Raw genomic sequence first — 12,867 nt, forward strand, 5'->3', positions numbered from 1 at the left:
CATCTCATATTGGTAATTTACCATCTTCATATGGTATTTCAGCATCTCAGATGGTATTTTAGCATCTCAGATGGTATTTTAGCATCTCATATGGTATTTCATCATCTCTCATATGGTGATTCAGCATCTCATATGGTAATTTACCATCTCATATGGGTATGTTCAGCATCTCAGATGGTATTTAGCATCTCAGATGGTATTTTAGCATCTCAGATGGTGATTTCAGCATCTCAGATTGGTATTTTAGCATCTCAGATGGTATTTTAGCATCTCAGATGGTATTTTAGCATCTCATATGGTATTTCAGCATCTCATATGGTATTTCAGCATCTCAGATGTATTGTTAGCTCTCAATGGTATTTTAGCATCCTCAGATGGTATTTTAGCATCTCATATGGTATTTCAGCATCTCATATGGTATTTCAGCATCTCATATGGTATTCAGCATCTCAGATGGTATTTTAGCATCTCAGATGGTATTTTAGCATCTCAGATGGTATTTTAGCATCTCAGATTGTATTTTAGCATCTCAGATTGTATTTTAGCATCTCATATGTATTTTAGCATCTCAGATGGTATTTTAGCATCTCAGATGGTATTTTAGCATCTCATATGGTATTTTAGCATCTCATATGGTATTTTAGAATTCAGATGTTTACTCAGATGGTATTTTAGCATCTCAGATGGTATTTAGCATCTCAGATGGTATTTCAGCATCTCAGATGGTATTTTAGCATCTCATATGGTATTTTAGCATCTCAGATGGTATTTTCGCATCTCAGATGGTATTTCAGCATCTCAGATGGTATTTCAGCATCTCAATGGTATAGCATCTCATATGGTATTTTAGCATCTCAGATGGTATTTTAGCTCTCAGATGGTTTTTAGCATCTCAGATGGTATTTTAGCATCTCAGATGGTATTTTAGCATCTCAGATGGTATTTCAGCATCTCAGATGGTATTTTAGCATCTCATATGGTATTTTAGCATCTCAGATGGTATTTTAGCATCTCAGATGGTATTTAGCATCTCAGATGGTATTTCAGCATCTCATATGGTATTTCAGCATCTCAGATGGTTATTTTAGCATCTCAGATGGTATTTTAGCATCTCAGAATGGTATTTTAGCATCTCAGATGGTATTTAGCATCTCATATGTATTTCAGCATCTCATATGGTATTTTCAGCATCTCAGATGGTATTTTAGCATCTCAGATGGTATTTTAGCATCTCATATGGTATTTCATCATCTCATAGGTATTTCAGCATCTCAATGGAATTTACCATCTCATATGGTATTTCAGCATCTCAGATGTATTTTAGCATCTCATATGGTATTTCATCATCTCATATGGTATTCAGCATCTCATATGGTATTTTACATCTCAGATGGTATTTTAGCATCTCAGATGGTATTTTACATCTCAGATGTGCACATGTCAACCTGCAGACGTTTGTTGGTCTCCTGTATCGTGTGAGTCAGTAGCTTTGTTCTAGGGTGTCAGTGTGCTACGCACATACCAGTGGCGCACTAACTCTGGTCCAGGACGTTATGTTAACCACTGTTGCCTGTGCAGCTAGCTAGCTACTACACTAGCTCTGGTACACACTAACTCTATTACAGACAAGCTAACTAGTACACACTACCTAGTACACAGTAACTAGCTAGTAATAGTTAGTACAATACTAGCTACTACACACTACCTAGCTAGTACAGACTAGCTAGTACAACACTAACTAGCTAGTACACACTATCTAACTAGTACACACTAGCTAGTACACACTAGCTAGTACACACTATCTAGCTAGTACTAGGTAGTACAACACTAGCTAGTACACACTAACTAGCTTGTACACTACCTAGCTAGTACACTACAAGCTAGCTAGTGCACACTAGCTTAGTACTAACTAGCTAGTACAAACTAGCTTCCTAGTACAACACTGAGCTTCACTAGTACAATAATAGCTTTCACTAGTACAACACTAGCTTCACTAGTACAACACTAGCTCTAGTACAACACAGGCTAGTACACCCTAACTAGCTTGTACACTACCTAGCTAGTATACTACAAGCTAGCAAGTGCACACTAGCTAGTACTAACTAGCTAGTACAAAACTAGCTTCCTAGTACAACACTAGCTTCACTAGTAAAAAACACTAGCTCTAGTATAACACTAGCTATTACACACTAACTAGCTAGTACACTACCTAGCTAGTACACTTCAAGCTAGCTAGTACATACTAGCTAATACAAAAATAGCTTCCTAGTACAACACTAGCTTCACTAGTACAACACTAGCTCTAGTACAACACTAGCTAGCACACACTACCTAGCTAGCACACACTACCTAGCTAGCACACACTACTTAGCTAGCACACACTACCTAGCTAGTACAGACTAGCTAGCTATTACACACTAGCTAGTATAACACTTGCTTCACTAGTACACCACTAGCTCTAGTACAGTGTCTGTGCGTCAGAAGGTATCTGCCAGATCCTATTGAAGGCTTCAGGCAGAAAGCCTCAGTGAGTGATAGCCCCCATCCTCCTCCTCCTTCGTTGTGTTGTATTGTTCTCTCTGTTTTGTAGGCAGGCTAAACAAGCCTTAACAATGAGTATACCAGTATCTGTGGGGAGGGAGGCACACACACACACACACACACACACACACACACACACACACACACACACACACACACACACACACACACACACACACACACACACACATACACACACACACACACACACACACACACACACACACACACACACACACACCTTGCCCTAGTGTTTAATTAAAATGTCTGTATTTTCTACAGAGCATGCAGATTAAGCAGGTTCCGGAGATGGGCTTTGTGAGTGAGTGAGTGAGTGAGTGGATGAGTGAGTGAGTGAGTGAGTGAGTGAGTGAGTGAGTGAGTGAGTGAGTGAGTGAGTGAGTGAGTGGAGTGAGTGAGTGAGTGAGTGAGTGAGTGAGTGAGTGAGTGAGTGAGTGAGTGAGTGTGTGTGTGGTGTGTGTGTGTGTGTGTGTGTTGTGTGTGTGTGTGTGTGTGTGTGTGTGTGTGTGTGTGTGTGTGTGTGTGTGTGTGTGTGGTGTGTCTGCGTGTGTGTGTGTCTGCGTGTGTGTGTGTCTGCGTGTGTGTGTGTGTGTGTGGGCTGTCTGCACATTCATACCTGTGAGTGTTGAGTCTAACTGCAGAATCAGATGTTTGTTCCATGAACATCAAATTTCGAAGATTACATTTTAGGCATTCATTCCGTATAAGGGTTAAGGTTTGGGACAGGTTAAACATATTACATTTAAAAAACGCGTGGCTAGCACTGGCACATGCGACCCTCGGAGCCAGAGCTCATCAGCCATCCCCGTCCACAGCTCCCTAACTGAACCCAGTCTACTGTCCACAGCTCCCTAACTGAACCCAGTCTACTGTCCATAGCTCCCTAACTGAACCCAGTCTACTGTCCACAGCTCCCTAACTGAACCCAGTCTACTGTCCATAGCTCCCTAACTGAACCCAGTCTACTGTCCACAGCTCCCTAACTGAACCCAGTCTACTGTCCATAGCTCCCTAACTGAACCCAGTCTACTGTCCACAGCTCCCTAACTGAACCCAGTCTACTGTCCATAGCTCCCTAACTGAACCCAGTCTACTGTCCATAGCTCCCTAACTGAACCCAGTCTACTGTTCCATATGCTCCCTAACTGAACCCAGTCTACTGTCCATAGCTCCTCCCTAACTGAACCCAGTCTACTGTCCATAGCTCCCTAACTGAACCCAGTCTACTGTCCATAGCTCCCTAACTGAACCCAGTCTACTGTCCACAACGCCCTAGCTAAACCCAGTCTACTGTCCATAACGCCCTAGCTAAACTCAAGCCTACTGTCCACAACGCCCTAGCTAAACCCAAGCCTACTGTCCACAACGCCCTAGCTAAACCCAAGCCTACTGTCCACAGCTCCCTAGCTAAACCCAAGCCTACTGTCCACAACGCCCTAGCTAAACCCTAGCCTACTGTCCACAACGCCCTAGCTAAACCCAAGCCTACTGTCCACAGCTCCCTAGCTACAGCTCCCTAGCCTACTGTCCACCCTAGTTAATCCCAAGATGACCATCCACATCGCCCTGGCTAAACCCTAGCGTACCGTACACAATGCCCTAGCTAAAACCAAGTGTACCATCCATAACACCCTCGGTTATGGTTGCCAACTTTTTCACTACCAACTAAGGGACAAAGGGTGGCGTGCCAGTGCAGGGGGCCACGGGGGTGGGGGTTATGGTGTTGTGTGATGAATATAAAGTGTATATTCACAGTCTTATTCAATTGGAAAGGCAAAACCTTTCTATATTGCATTAGCCTATAGCTTTACTAAAACTGTATCATCATGTACACTTATGTGAATAAACCTCAAAATAAATGATCAAAGAAATCACAATTTGGACGTTTACAGCAACAACAAAAAACTACTTTTCAAATGCAAAAGAGGAAAAGAGGGGCATGAGTCATTCACCAAGTCTACATATTTTTTGCTGGTCTTGACTGATTCAAGTAGTCCTTTCTCCTCTTGCATAGTCAGAGAGAAGTCTTTTTTTWWYTCTTTTTTTTTACCGTTATTTTACCAGGTAAGTTGACTGAGAACACATTCTCATTTGCAGCAACAACCTGGGGAATAGTTACAGGGGAGAGGAGGGGGATGAATGAGCCAATTACATGACATGTCACAGTTCAGATATTTGAAGTTCATTTTTGATCAGCTCTGTGCTACATTGGTTTCTTGAGTCTGACCATTTAATGGTCATCAGACAGAAAATCCTCTCTACAAAGGCATTTGAGCCTGGCACACTGAGGACAAATGAGACAATCCTGAACATGTTGATCAAGTTGGCTTTCCCTAGGTTTTGGAAACACTGCCCCACCTACTTCTCACTGGTGTATTTTGTGGTATCCTGTCTGGCTTTCTGTATTTCCTCCGGCAAGCATAAAACTCTTCATAGAGTTGGTCCATACTGACTGTCTCTGTCATTTTGAGGGCACCCACACCTGCTCCAGGTCAGTGAAGGAGAGCTCCTCATAGAGGCCGATCAGTTTCACCATTACATGTTCTGCTGAGAAATTAAACCACTTGTCAATGTATGTAATGACAGTGTCATAGAACGTCCTGTTGCTGTTTGGACCTTTGTGCTGACAATTGTTTGTCCATCAGCTGCTTGGTCTACTCAGAAAAAAATTGTCCTGTTTCAGCTGAAGCATCTTAAATTTTTWACTTTTGGACTTCCTCGTAAACATCTGTGATGCAGAGCGCTGTTTCCTCCGGCTTTTTTATGAGTTGGTCATAAACACACCCCACTTTGTGGGAAAAGGACAGATAAATCTCAGCAGCTCCTGTTTTTTCTTCATACTCAAAAATARTCTTCAGTGCCACAGAACAGGTCTCCCCCAGAGACCTGAAGTATGAGGTAAGAGCTGGCCAGCTTTGCAGGAGACGATCGACAGCTGGATGAAGAGAGAGCCATCGTGTGCAAACATGTCGCAGAATTTCACGCCACTCAATGTCAACAAATGCAACAACAAAAAATGCACGCAGTTCCTCTCTTCGGGAAGTGGATACTGATAGGTGTCTGTAGATCTGTAAAACAATTGTCTCAATATCCACTGACCGCTGATCGCAGGCATTATGAGCTATGTGAGCTGGGCAACTAGCTTTCAGAATCCGATTGTTGGCTCTGCTCAGTAACTGGTAAACGGAGAGGTGTTTTCCAAGTATGTCAGTTTCCGCAGTAGACGTCACGAAGAATGCACCGATATTGCTAGCACCTTTAGCTAGCGTGGCCTTGTGCATTTCTGTGGATGCATGCTGAGTTAGGTCATTCACCCCTCCATGGCCAATTGAGAATTACCGACGCAAAAAGTACAGAAAGCTTTCATCGGGTCACCACTGACGGCCTTAACACACATCTTTATTGCCTCACATTGTTTGTTGTAGCTGCACAGTCTTTTCTATTTTGCATGTTTATCCATATTTCCTTGATATGCCAAACCGACCGAAGAATAACAGAAATTACTTTGCAGGAATTGGCGCGTTTACACTATACTGTGATTGGATGAATATACGGGACATGGGAGGTCCCGTATGGGACAAACCAATTTAGCCAAATATAATGGACATCCCGGCTAATACGGGACAGTTGGCAACCCTACCCTAGCTAAACCTTAGACATCTGTCTAACAGCTACCAGTAGACTAACAACTTGACTACATTCTTCTGGAAGTGTTAAACACAGTGTTGTCTCTCAGTAGCCCAGTGTATTGTGTTTACACCACTGCTTCACTGAGATGGAAAACTGAGTTGACTAACTTCTCTTATTTCCTCTCCTCTCTGCAGCTCTCATCCTGTTGAACACAATCAGTAGCTGCCACCTTCAGTGAGGTCCTCTTAAGCCACTTCCGCTGACCCCTGAACCCTCGTTGCCATGGAGAACATGAGTGAGCTCCAGAACCCGCTCCTGGACAAGAACAGCAAGCACGTCGTCAACGGTTACGGCGGCGACTTCCCTAACAACCAGTACCAGGAGAACATCATCAACTACTTAACCGGTGGCAACAGCGGAGAAGGAGGAGGTAACACTAACAACGGTACGGTGGCCCATGTGGGACACAACAACCCCAACAGCAAGACGAAAGCCCAACAACTCCTGGACGCCACCTCCCTCCATCTGGCCGTCGAGGCCTTCTACAGGCCTAACTTCATCCTGTACAAGGAGGAAGGGGGAGGAGGCGGCGGCGTCAAGGCCAAGGATTATAAGAGCGAGTGCTGCGAGACTACCTTCACAGAGAAGAAGGAGAAGGAGAGGGAGGCGTCTGTAGCAGTGGAGACCCCCGGCAGCACAGAGGACCCTCAGGCCAAGCTGCTGGAAGAAGGAGACAACGTGAAGATACAGACTGTCTCCTACGAGGTGGAGGAGGAGGAGTATGTGGATTACGAGGTAAGGAAAAGGAAACACTCGGTTGTATCCTCCCATGGTAGATTCAGAATTRATGAGCAGGTACGTGAGCATGCACCTGGGGAATTGCTGGAAGTGTGATAACGGATTTGTGGTTTGGTAGAAAGTAGAAACCGCTGTGTCTCCATCCTCTCTAGCTCCTGTGTGTGCAGGCTGGGGGAGCAGTGGGATTGGTTAGGATTGAGGGGTAGACCAGAGAAGAAGGTAGTGGATTGGGAAGTGGTGCAGAAAAGCAGGTACAAGGTTAGGCAGTAGAGCAGAGAAGCAGGTACCAGGTTAGGCAGTAGGCAGAGAAGCAGGTACAAGTTAGGCAGTAGAGCAGAGAAGCAGTTAGCAAGTGTTAGGCAGTAGAGCAGAGAAGCAGGTACCAGGTAGGCAGTAGAAGCAGAAGAAGCAGGTACAAGGTTTAGGCAGTAGAGCCAGAGAAGCAGGTACAAGGTTAGGCCAGTAGAGCAGAGAAGCAGGTTCCAGGTTAGCAGTAGAATAGAGAAGCAGGTAGTAGGAATGTTGTAATGTTTTACAGTAAGGAAAGTAGTAATGTGAAGTATTTACAGCATCTCTGCTGTAAAGCAACATTACAGTATGAAGCTAGCAACTCTGGTGACAGGATAATGCTGTAAATTTACAGTGAAATTCTTCCTGAAACCTAAAAGAAAAATAATACATTTGTACATATATACAGTACCAGTCAAATGTTTGGACACACTTACATGTTCAAGGGCTTTTCTTTATTTTACTATTTGCTACATTGTAGAATAATAGTGAAGACATCAAAAACCATGAAATTTCACATTTGGAATCGTGTACTAACCAAAAGATATTTATATTTGAGATTCTTCAACGTGGCCACACTTTGCCTTGACAGCTTTTCACACTCTTGGCATTCCCTCAACCYGCTTCATGAGGTAGTCACCTGGAATACATTTCAATTAACAGGTGTGCCTTGTTAAAAGTTAATTTGTTGAATTTCTTTCCTTCTTAAACTTCTTATGGCTAGCGGAACCCCTCGACAACATTCCGCTGAAAGGCAGAGCGCGAAATTCAAAAATATATTTGGGAAATATGTAACCTTCATACAAGGGCAATACACCAAATTAAAGCTTAATTCTTGTTAATCTACCCACCATGTCCGATTTCAAAAAGGCTTTACAGCGAAAGCACACCATATGATTATGTTAGATCAGAGCCTAGTCACAAAAACACATACAGCCATTTTCCGGCCAAAGAGAGGATACACAAAAAGCTGAAATAGAGATAAAATGAATCACTAACCTTTGATGATCTTCATCAGATGACACTCATAGGACTTCATGTTACACAATACATTTATGTTTTGTTCGATAAAGTTCATATTTATATCCCAAAATCTCAGTTTACATTGGCGCGTTATGGTCAGTAATGTTGTGCCTCGAAAACATTCGGCGAATTTTCAGAGAGCCACATCAATTTACAGAAATAAACTTTACACTCATAAACTTTGATAAAAGATACAACTGTTATGCACAGAATTAAATATATACTTGTCCTTAATGCAACCCCTCTGTCAGATTTCAAAAAAACTTTACGGAAAAAGCACACCATGCAATAATCTGAGTATGACACTCAGACACATAAACAAGCCATACAGGTACCCGCCATGTTGTGGAGTCAACAGAAGTCAGAAATAGCATTATAAATATTCACTTACCTTTGATGATCTTCATCAGAATGCACTCCCAGGAATRSCAGTTCCACAATAAATGTTTGTTTTGTTCGATAAAGTCCATCATTCATGTCCAAATACCTCCTTTTTGTTAGCGCGTTCAGTTCACAATCCAAAATCACGAGGTGCGGGCAAGTCCAGGCGAAAGTTCAGACAAAAAGTCCAAAAATGTATATAACAGTATGTAGAAACATGTCAAAAGATGTGTCGAATCAATCTTTAGGATGTTTTTAACGTAAATCTTCAATAATGTTTCAACCGGAGAATTCCTTTGTTTTTAGAAATGCAATGGAACGGAGGTCGCTCTCACGGCCATGCGCATGACCAGGTCATGGCACTCTGCCAGACATCAGGTTGAAACAGCTTTCATTCCCTCCTCCTTCACAGTAGAAGCCTCAAACAAGGTTCTAAAGACTGTTGCCTTAGGAAGTGCAATATGACCCCATAGACACTGAATACTAGAAAGGCAATGAGTTGAAAAACTACAAACCTCAGAATTCCCACTTCCTGGTTGGATTTTTCTCAGGTTTTCGCCTGCCCTATGAGTTCTGTTATACTCACAGACATCATTAAAACAGTTTTAGAAACTTCAGAGTGTTTTCTATCCAAATATACTAATAATATGCATATATTAGCTTCTGTGCCTGAGTAGCAGGAAGCTTACTCTGGGCAAAAATGCTGCCCCTATCCCAAACAGGTTAACTTCTTGTGAATAGGGGGGTGCTGGATTCACAAGATGTTTATCTTTCATTTGCTGTATTGGACTTGTGATTTCATGAAAATTATATTATATGATATCCCTGTCCCGTTAGGCTAGGCTATGCTAGTCAGATTTTTTGATGAGGATGCTCCCGGATCCGGGATGGGTATCACTTAATCACTAACCTTGAACAACTTCATCAGATGACAGTCTTATAACATGTTATACAATACATTTATGTTTTGTTCGAAAATGTGCATATTTGAGGTATAAATCATAGTTTTACATTGCAGCCAGCCATCCAAAATAGCACCAAAGCAGCCAGACATAATTACAGAGAGCACGTGAATACATAAATATCATCATAAACATTTATGAAAAAATACATTGGTGGTACAGCAAATGAAAGATAAACATCTTGTGCATACCAGCCAATATTTCGATTTTTTAAAAGTATTTTTACTGCGAACACAATACAGAAATTATATTAGACTTACCACAAATAGCCACCTACCAAAGGCATTATAATTCAGCCGCAAGGTAGCTTTCGCCAACAAAAACCAGCCCACATAGATATGAACGATTAATCCACCTACCACCTTTGGACAACTTCATCAGGAGTGACCAGTCTATATAAACATACATGTTATACATAATTTATGTTTTGTTCGAAAATGTGGCATATTTAGAGCTGCAAATCGTGGTTCATACATTGTGAATACGTAGCAACATTTCCCCAGAATGTCCAGAGATATTTTGGACACTCACCTAATCTGACCAAAGAACTCATCATAAACTTTACATAAAAATACTTGTTGTATGGCAAATGAAAGATACACTGGTTCATAATGCAACCGCTGTGTTAGATTTTTAGAAATATCTGGATTTTCTTTTCTCATTTTGTCTGTCATAGTTGAAGTGTACCTATGATGAAAATAACAGGCCTCTCTCATCTTTTTAAATGGGAGAACTTGCACAATTGGTGGCTGACTAAATACTTTTTAGTCAGCCACCAGACATTGGTCAAACAGCCAGGGCCAGACATTTGTCAAACAGCCAGGGCCAGACATTGGTCAAACAGCCAGGGCCAGACATTGGTCAAACAGCCAGGGCCAGACATTGGTCAAAAAGCCAGGGCCAGACATTGGTCAAACAGCCAGGGCCAGACATTGGTCATAGCATTCAACAGCAATATCAATTCAAATATCAATTTTAACAGTTGTGTCGGAAGTTTACATACACTTAGGTTGGAGTCATTAAAACTCGTTTTTCAACCACTCCACATATTTCTTGTTAAAACCTGTTGAGGATAGGAGGCGCTATTTACACTTTGGGGGAAAATCGTTCCCAATTTAAACGGCCTCGTACTCAATTCTTGCTCGTACAATATGCATATTATTATTACTATTGGATAGAAAACACTCTCTAGTTTCTAAAACCGTTTGAATTTTGTCTGTGGGTAAAACAGAACTCATTTTGCAGCAGACTTTCTGACCAGGAAGTGGAAAGTCTGAATTCGATGCTCTGTTTAAGCACCTGCCTATAAATGGGCATGATACGTATGACTATACGTGCACGTCATACACCTTCCCCTAGATGTCAAGAGGAAGTGAGAGAAGAAATGAGTTGATTATCTTGGCCTGAGATGGAATGAACCCTCTTGGAATGACGTGTACTCCATTTTTTGTTTTCTGCAAAGCGTGTGGAGGGACCTGTAATTGCCTTCTGAAAAGCTGTCTTTACAGGCGAATACGATCTCCGGCTTTGATTTTATTTGATACATGTCACAATATCATCGTAAAGTATGTTTTTTCAATATAGTTTTATTAGAATATTGATATTTTTTCGGGACGTTAGGCGTGTTGCGTTGTCTGTGTTTGTTGACGATGGAAAGCTACTTGCCACTTGGCTAGTGCGCTTGCTAATTCAAGAGGGACAAAGGACATTCTAAAACCAAACAACGATTGTTCCCGACAAAGGACCTCTTGTACAACATTCTGATGGAAGCTCATAAAAAGTAGGACTAATTTTATGATTCTATTTCATATATCTGTCGAACTGTGTACTATTAGTTTTTGCGCTCAGGTTTTGGTCACTATCTCGCCATAACCTAAGCCTTATGTCGTAAAGAAGTTATTTTTAGAATTCTAACACTGCGATTGCATGAAGAACTAGTGTATCTATCATTTCCTATACAACATGTATTTTTTTGTAATGTTTATGAATAGTTATTTGGTCAGAATAGGTGAGAGTCTAATAGAAATAATCACGGCACGTTTCTGGGAAAAAGATTCTACGTTAGCACAGTGTGTAACCACTGATTTCAGCTCTAAATATGCACATTTTTCGAACAAAACATAAGTGTATGTAAAACCTGATGTTATAGGACTGTCATCTGATGGAGCTTATCAAGGTTAGTCAAAAAATTATATATATTTTGCTGGTTTGTTACGATCGCTAACGTGCCTATTGCTATCGCTAACTGTGCCTTGATGATGAATGCGGTAGTGTGGTAGGCTATTGTAGTAAGCTAATATAATGCTTATTTTGGTTTTTCGCTGTAAAACACTTAAAAAATCTGAAATATTGGCTGGATTCACAAGATCTTTGTCTTTCATTTGCTTGTACACCATCGATTTTTCAGAAATGTTTTTATGACGAGTATTTAGGTATTGCACGTTGGTGTCTGTAATTACTCTGGCTGCTTCCGTGCTATTTCTGACGGTAGCTGTATATTGTAGCTGCAATGTAAAACTGATTTATAGCTCAAATATGCACATTTTTCGAACAAAACATAGATTTATTGTATAACATGTTATAAGACTGTCATCTGATGAAGTTTGTTCTTGGTTAGTTTTTGGTTGTTTTTGGTTAGTTAGGTTGGCTTTGTGCATGCTACCTGTGCTGTGAAAAATGTCTGTCCTTTTTTTGTATTTGGTGGTGAGCTAACATAATATACGTGGTGTTTTCCGCTGTAAAACATTTTAAAAATCGGACATGCTGGCTGGATTTCACAGATGTGTATCTTTTCAAATGCTGTATTGGACTTGTTAATGTGTGAAAGTTAAATATTTCAAAAAATATATTTTGAATTTCGCGCTCTGCCTTTTCAGTGGAATGTGGGAGGAGTTCCGCTAGCGGAACGCTGGGGCTAGACAGGTTAACAAACTATGGTTTTGGCAAGTCGTTAGGACTTCTACTTTGTGACAAGTAAATTTTCCACACAATTGTTTACAGACAGATTTATTTCACTTTTAATTCACTGTATCACAATTACAATGGGTCAGAAGTTTACATACACTAGTTGACTGTGCCTTTAAACAGCTTGGAAAATTCCAGAAAAATGATGTTATGATGTGCTTCAGAAGCTTCTGATAGCTAATTGACATCATTTGAGTCAATTGGAGGTGCACCTGTGGATGTATTTCAAGGCCTACCTTCAAACTCAGTGCCTCTTTGC

The 12,867-nt window shown here is 41.3% G+C and overlaps 1 protein-coding gene across 1 annotated transcript in view; it reads left to right on the forward strand.

Moving 5' to 3' along the window:
• syndig1l (synapse differentiation inducing 1-like) overlaps positions 1-12,867 on the forward strand; it is a 126,396-nt gene that overhangs the window by 21,031 nt on the left and 92,498 nt on the right. Inside the window, exon 2 of the mRNA XM_070438974.1 lies at positions 6,387-6,987. Coding sequence (XP_070295075.1) covers positions 6,475-6,987 — 513 coding nt within the window. The 5' untranslated portion in view covers positions 6,387-6,474. The remainder of the gene's footprint in view (positions 1-6,386; positions 6,988-12,867) is intronic.

The sequence above is a fragment of the Salvelinus sp. IW2-2015 genome, unplaced genomic scaffold (assembly GCF_002910315.2).
Source record: "Salvelinus sp. IW2-2015 unplaced genomic scaffold, ASM291031v2 Un_scaffold1329, whole genome shotgun sequence".
In the NCBI taxonomy this organism is placed as follows: Eukaryota; Metazoa; Chordata; class Actinopteri; order Salmoniformes; family Salmonidae; genus Salvelinus; species Salvelinus sp. IW2-2015.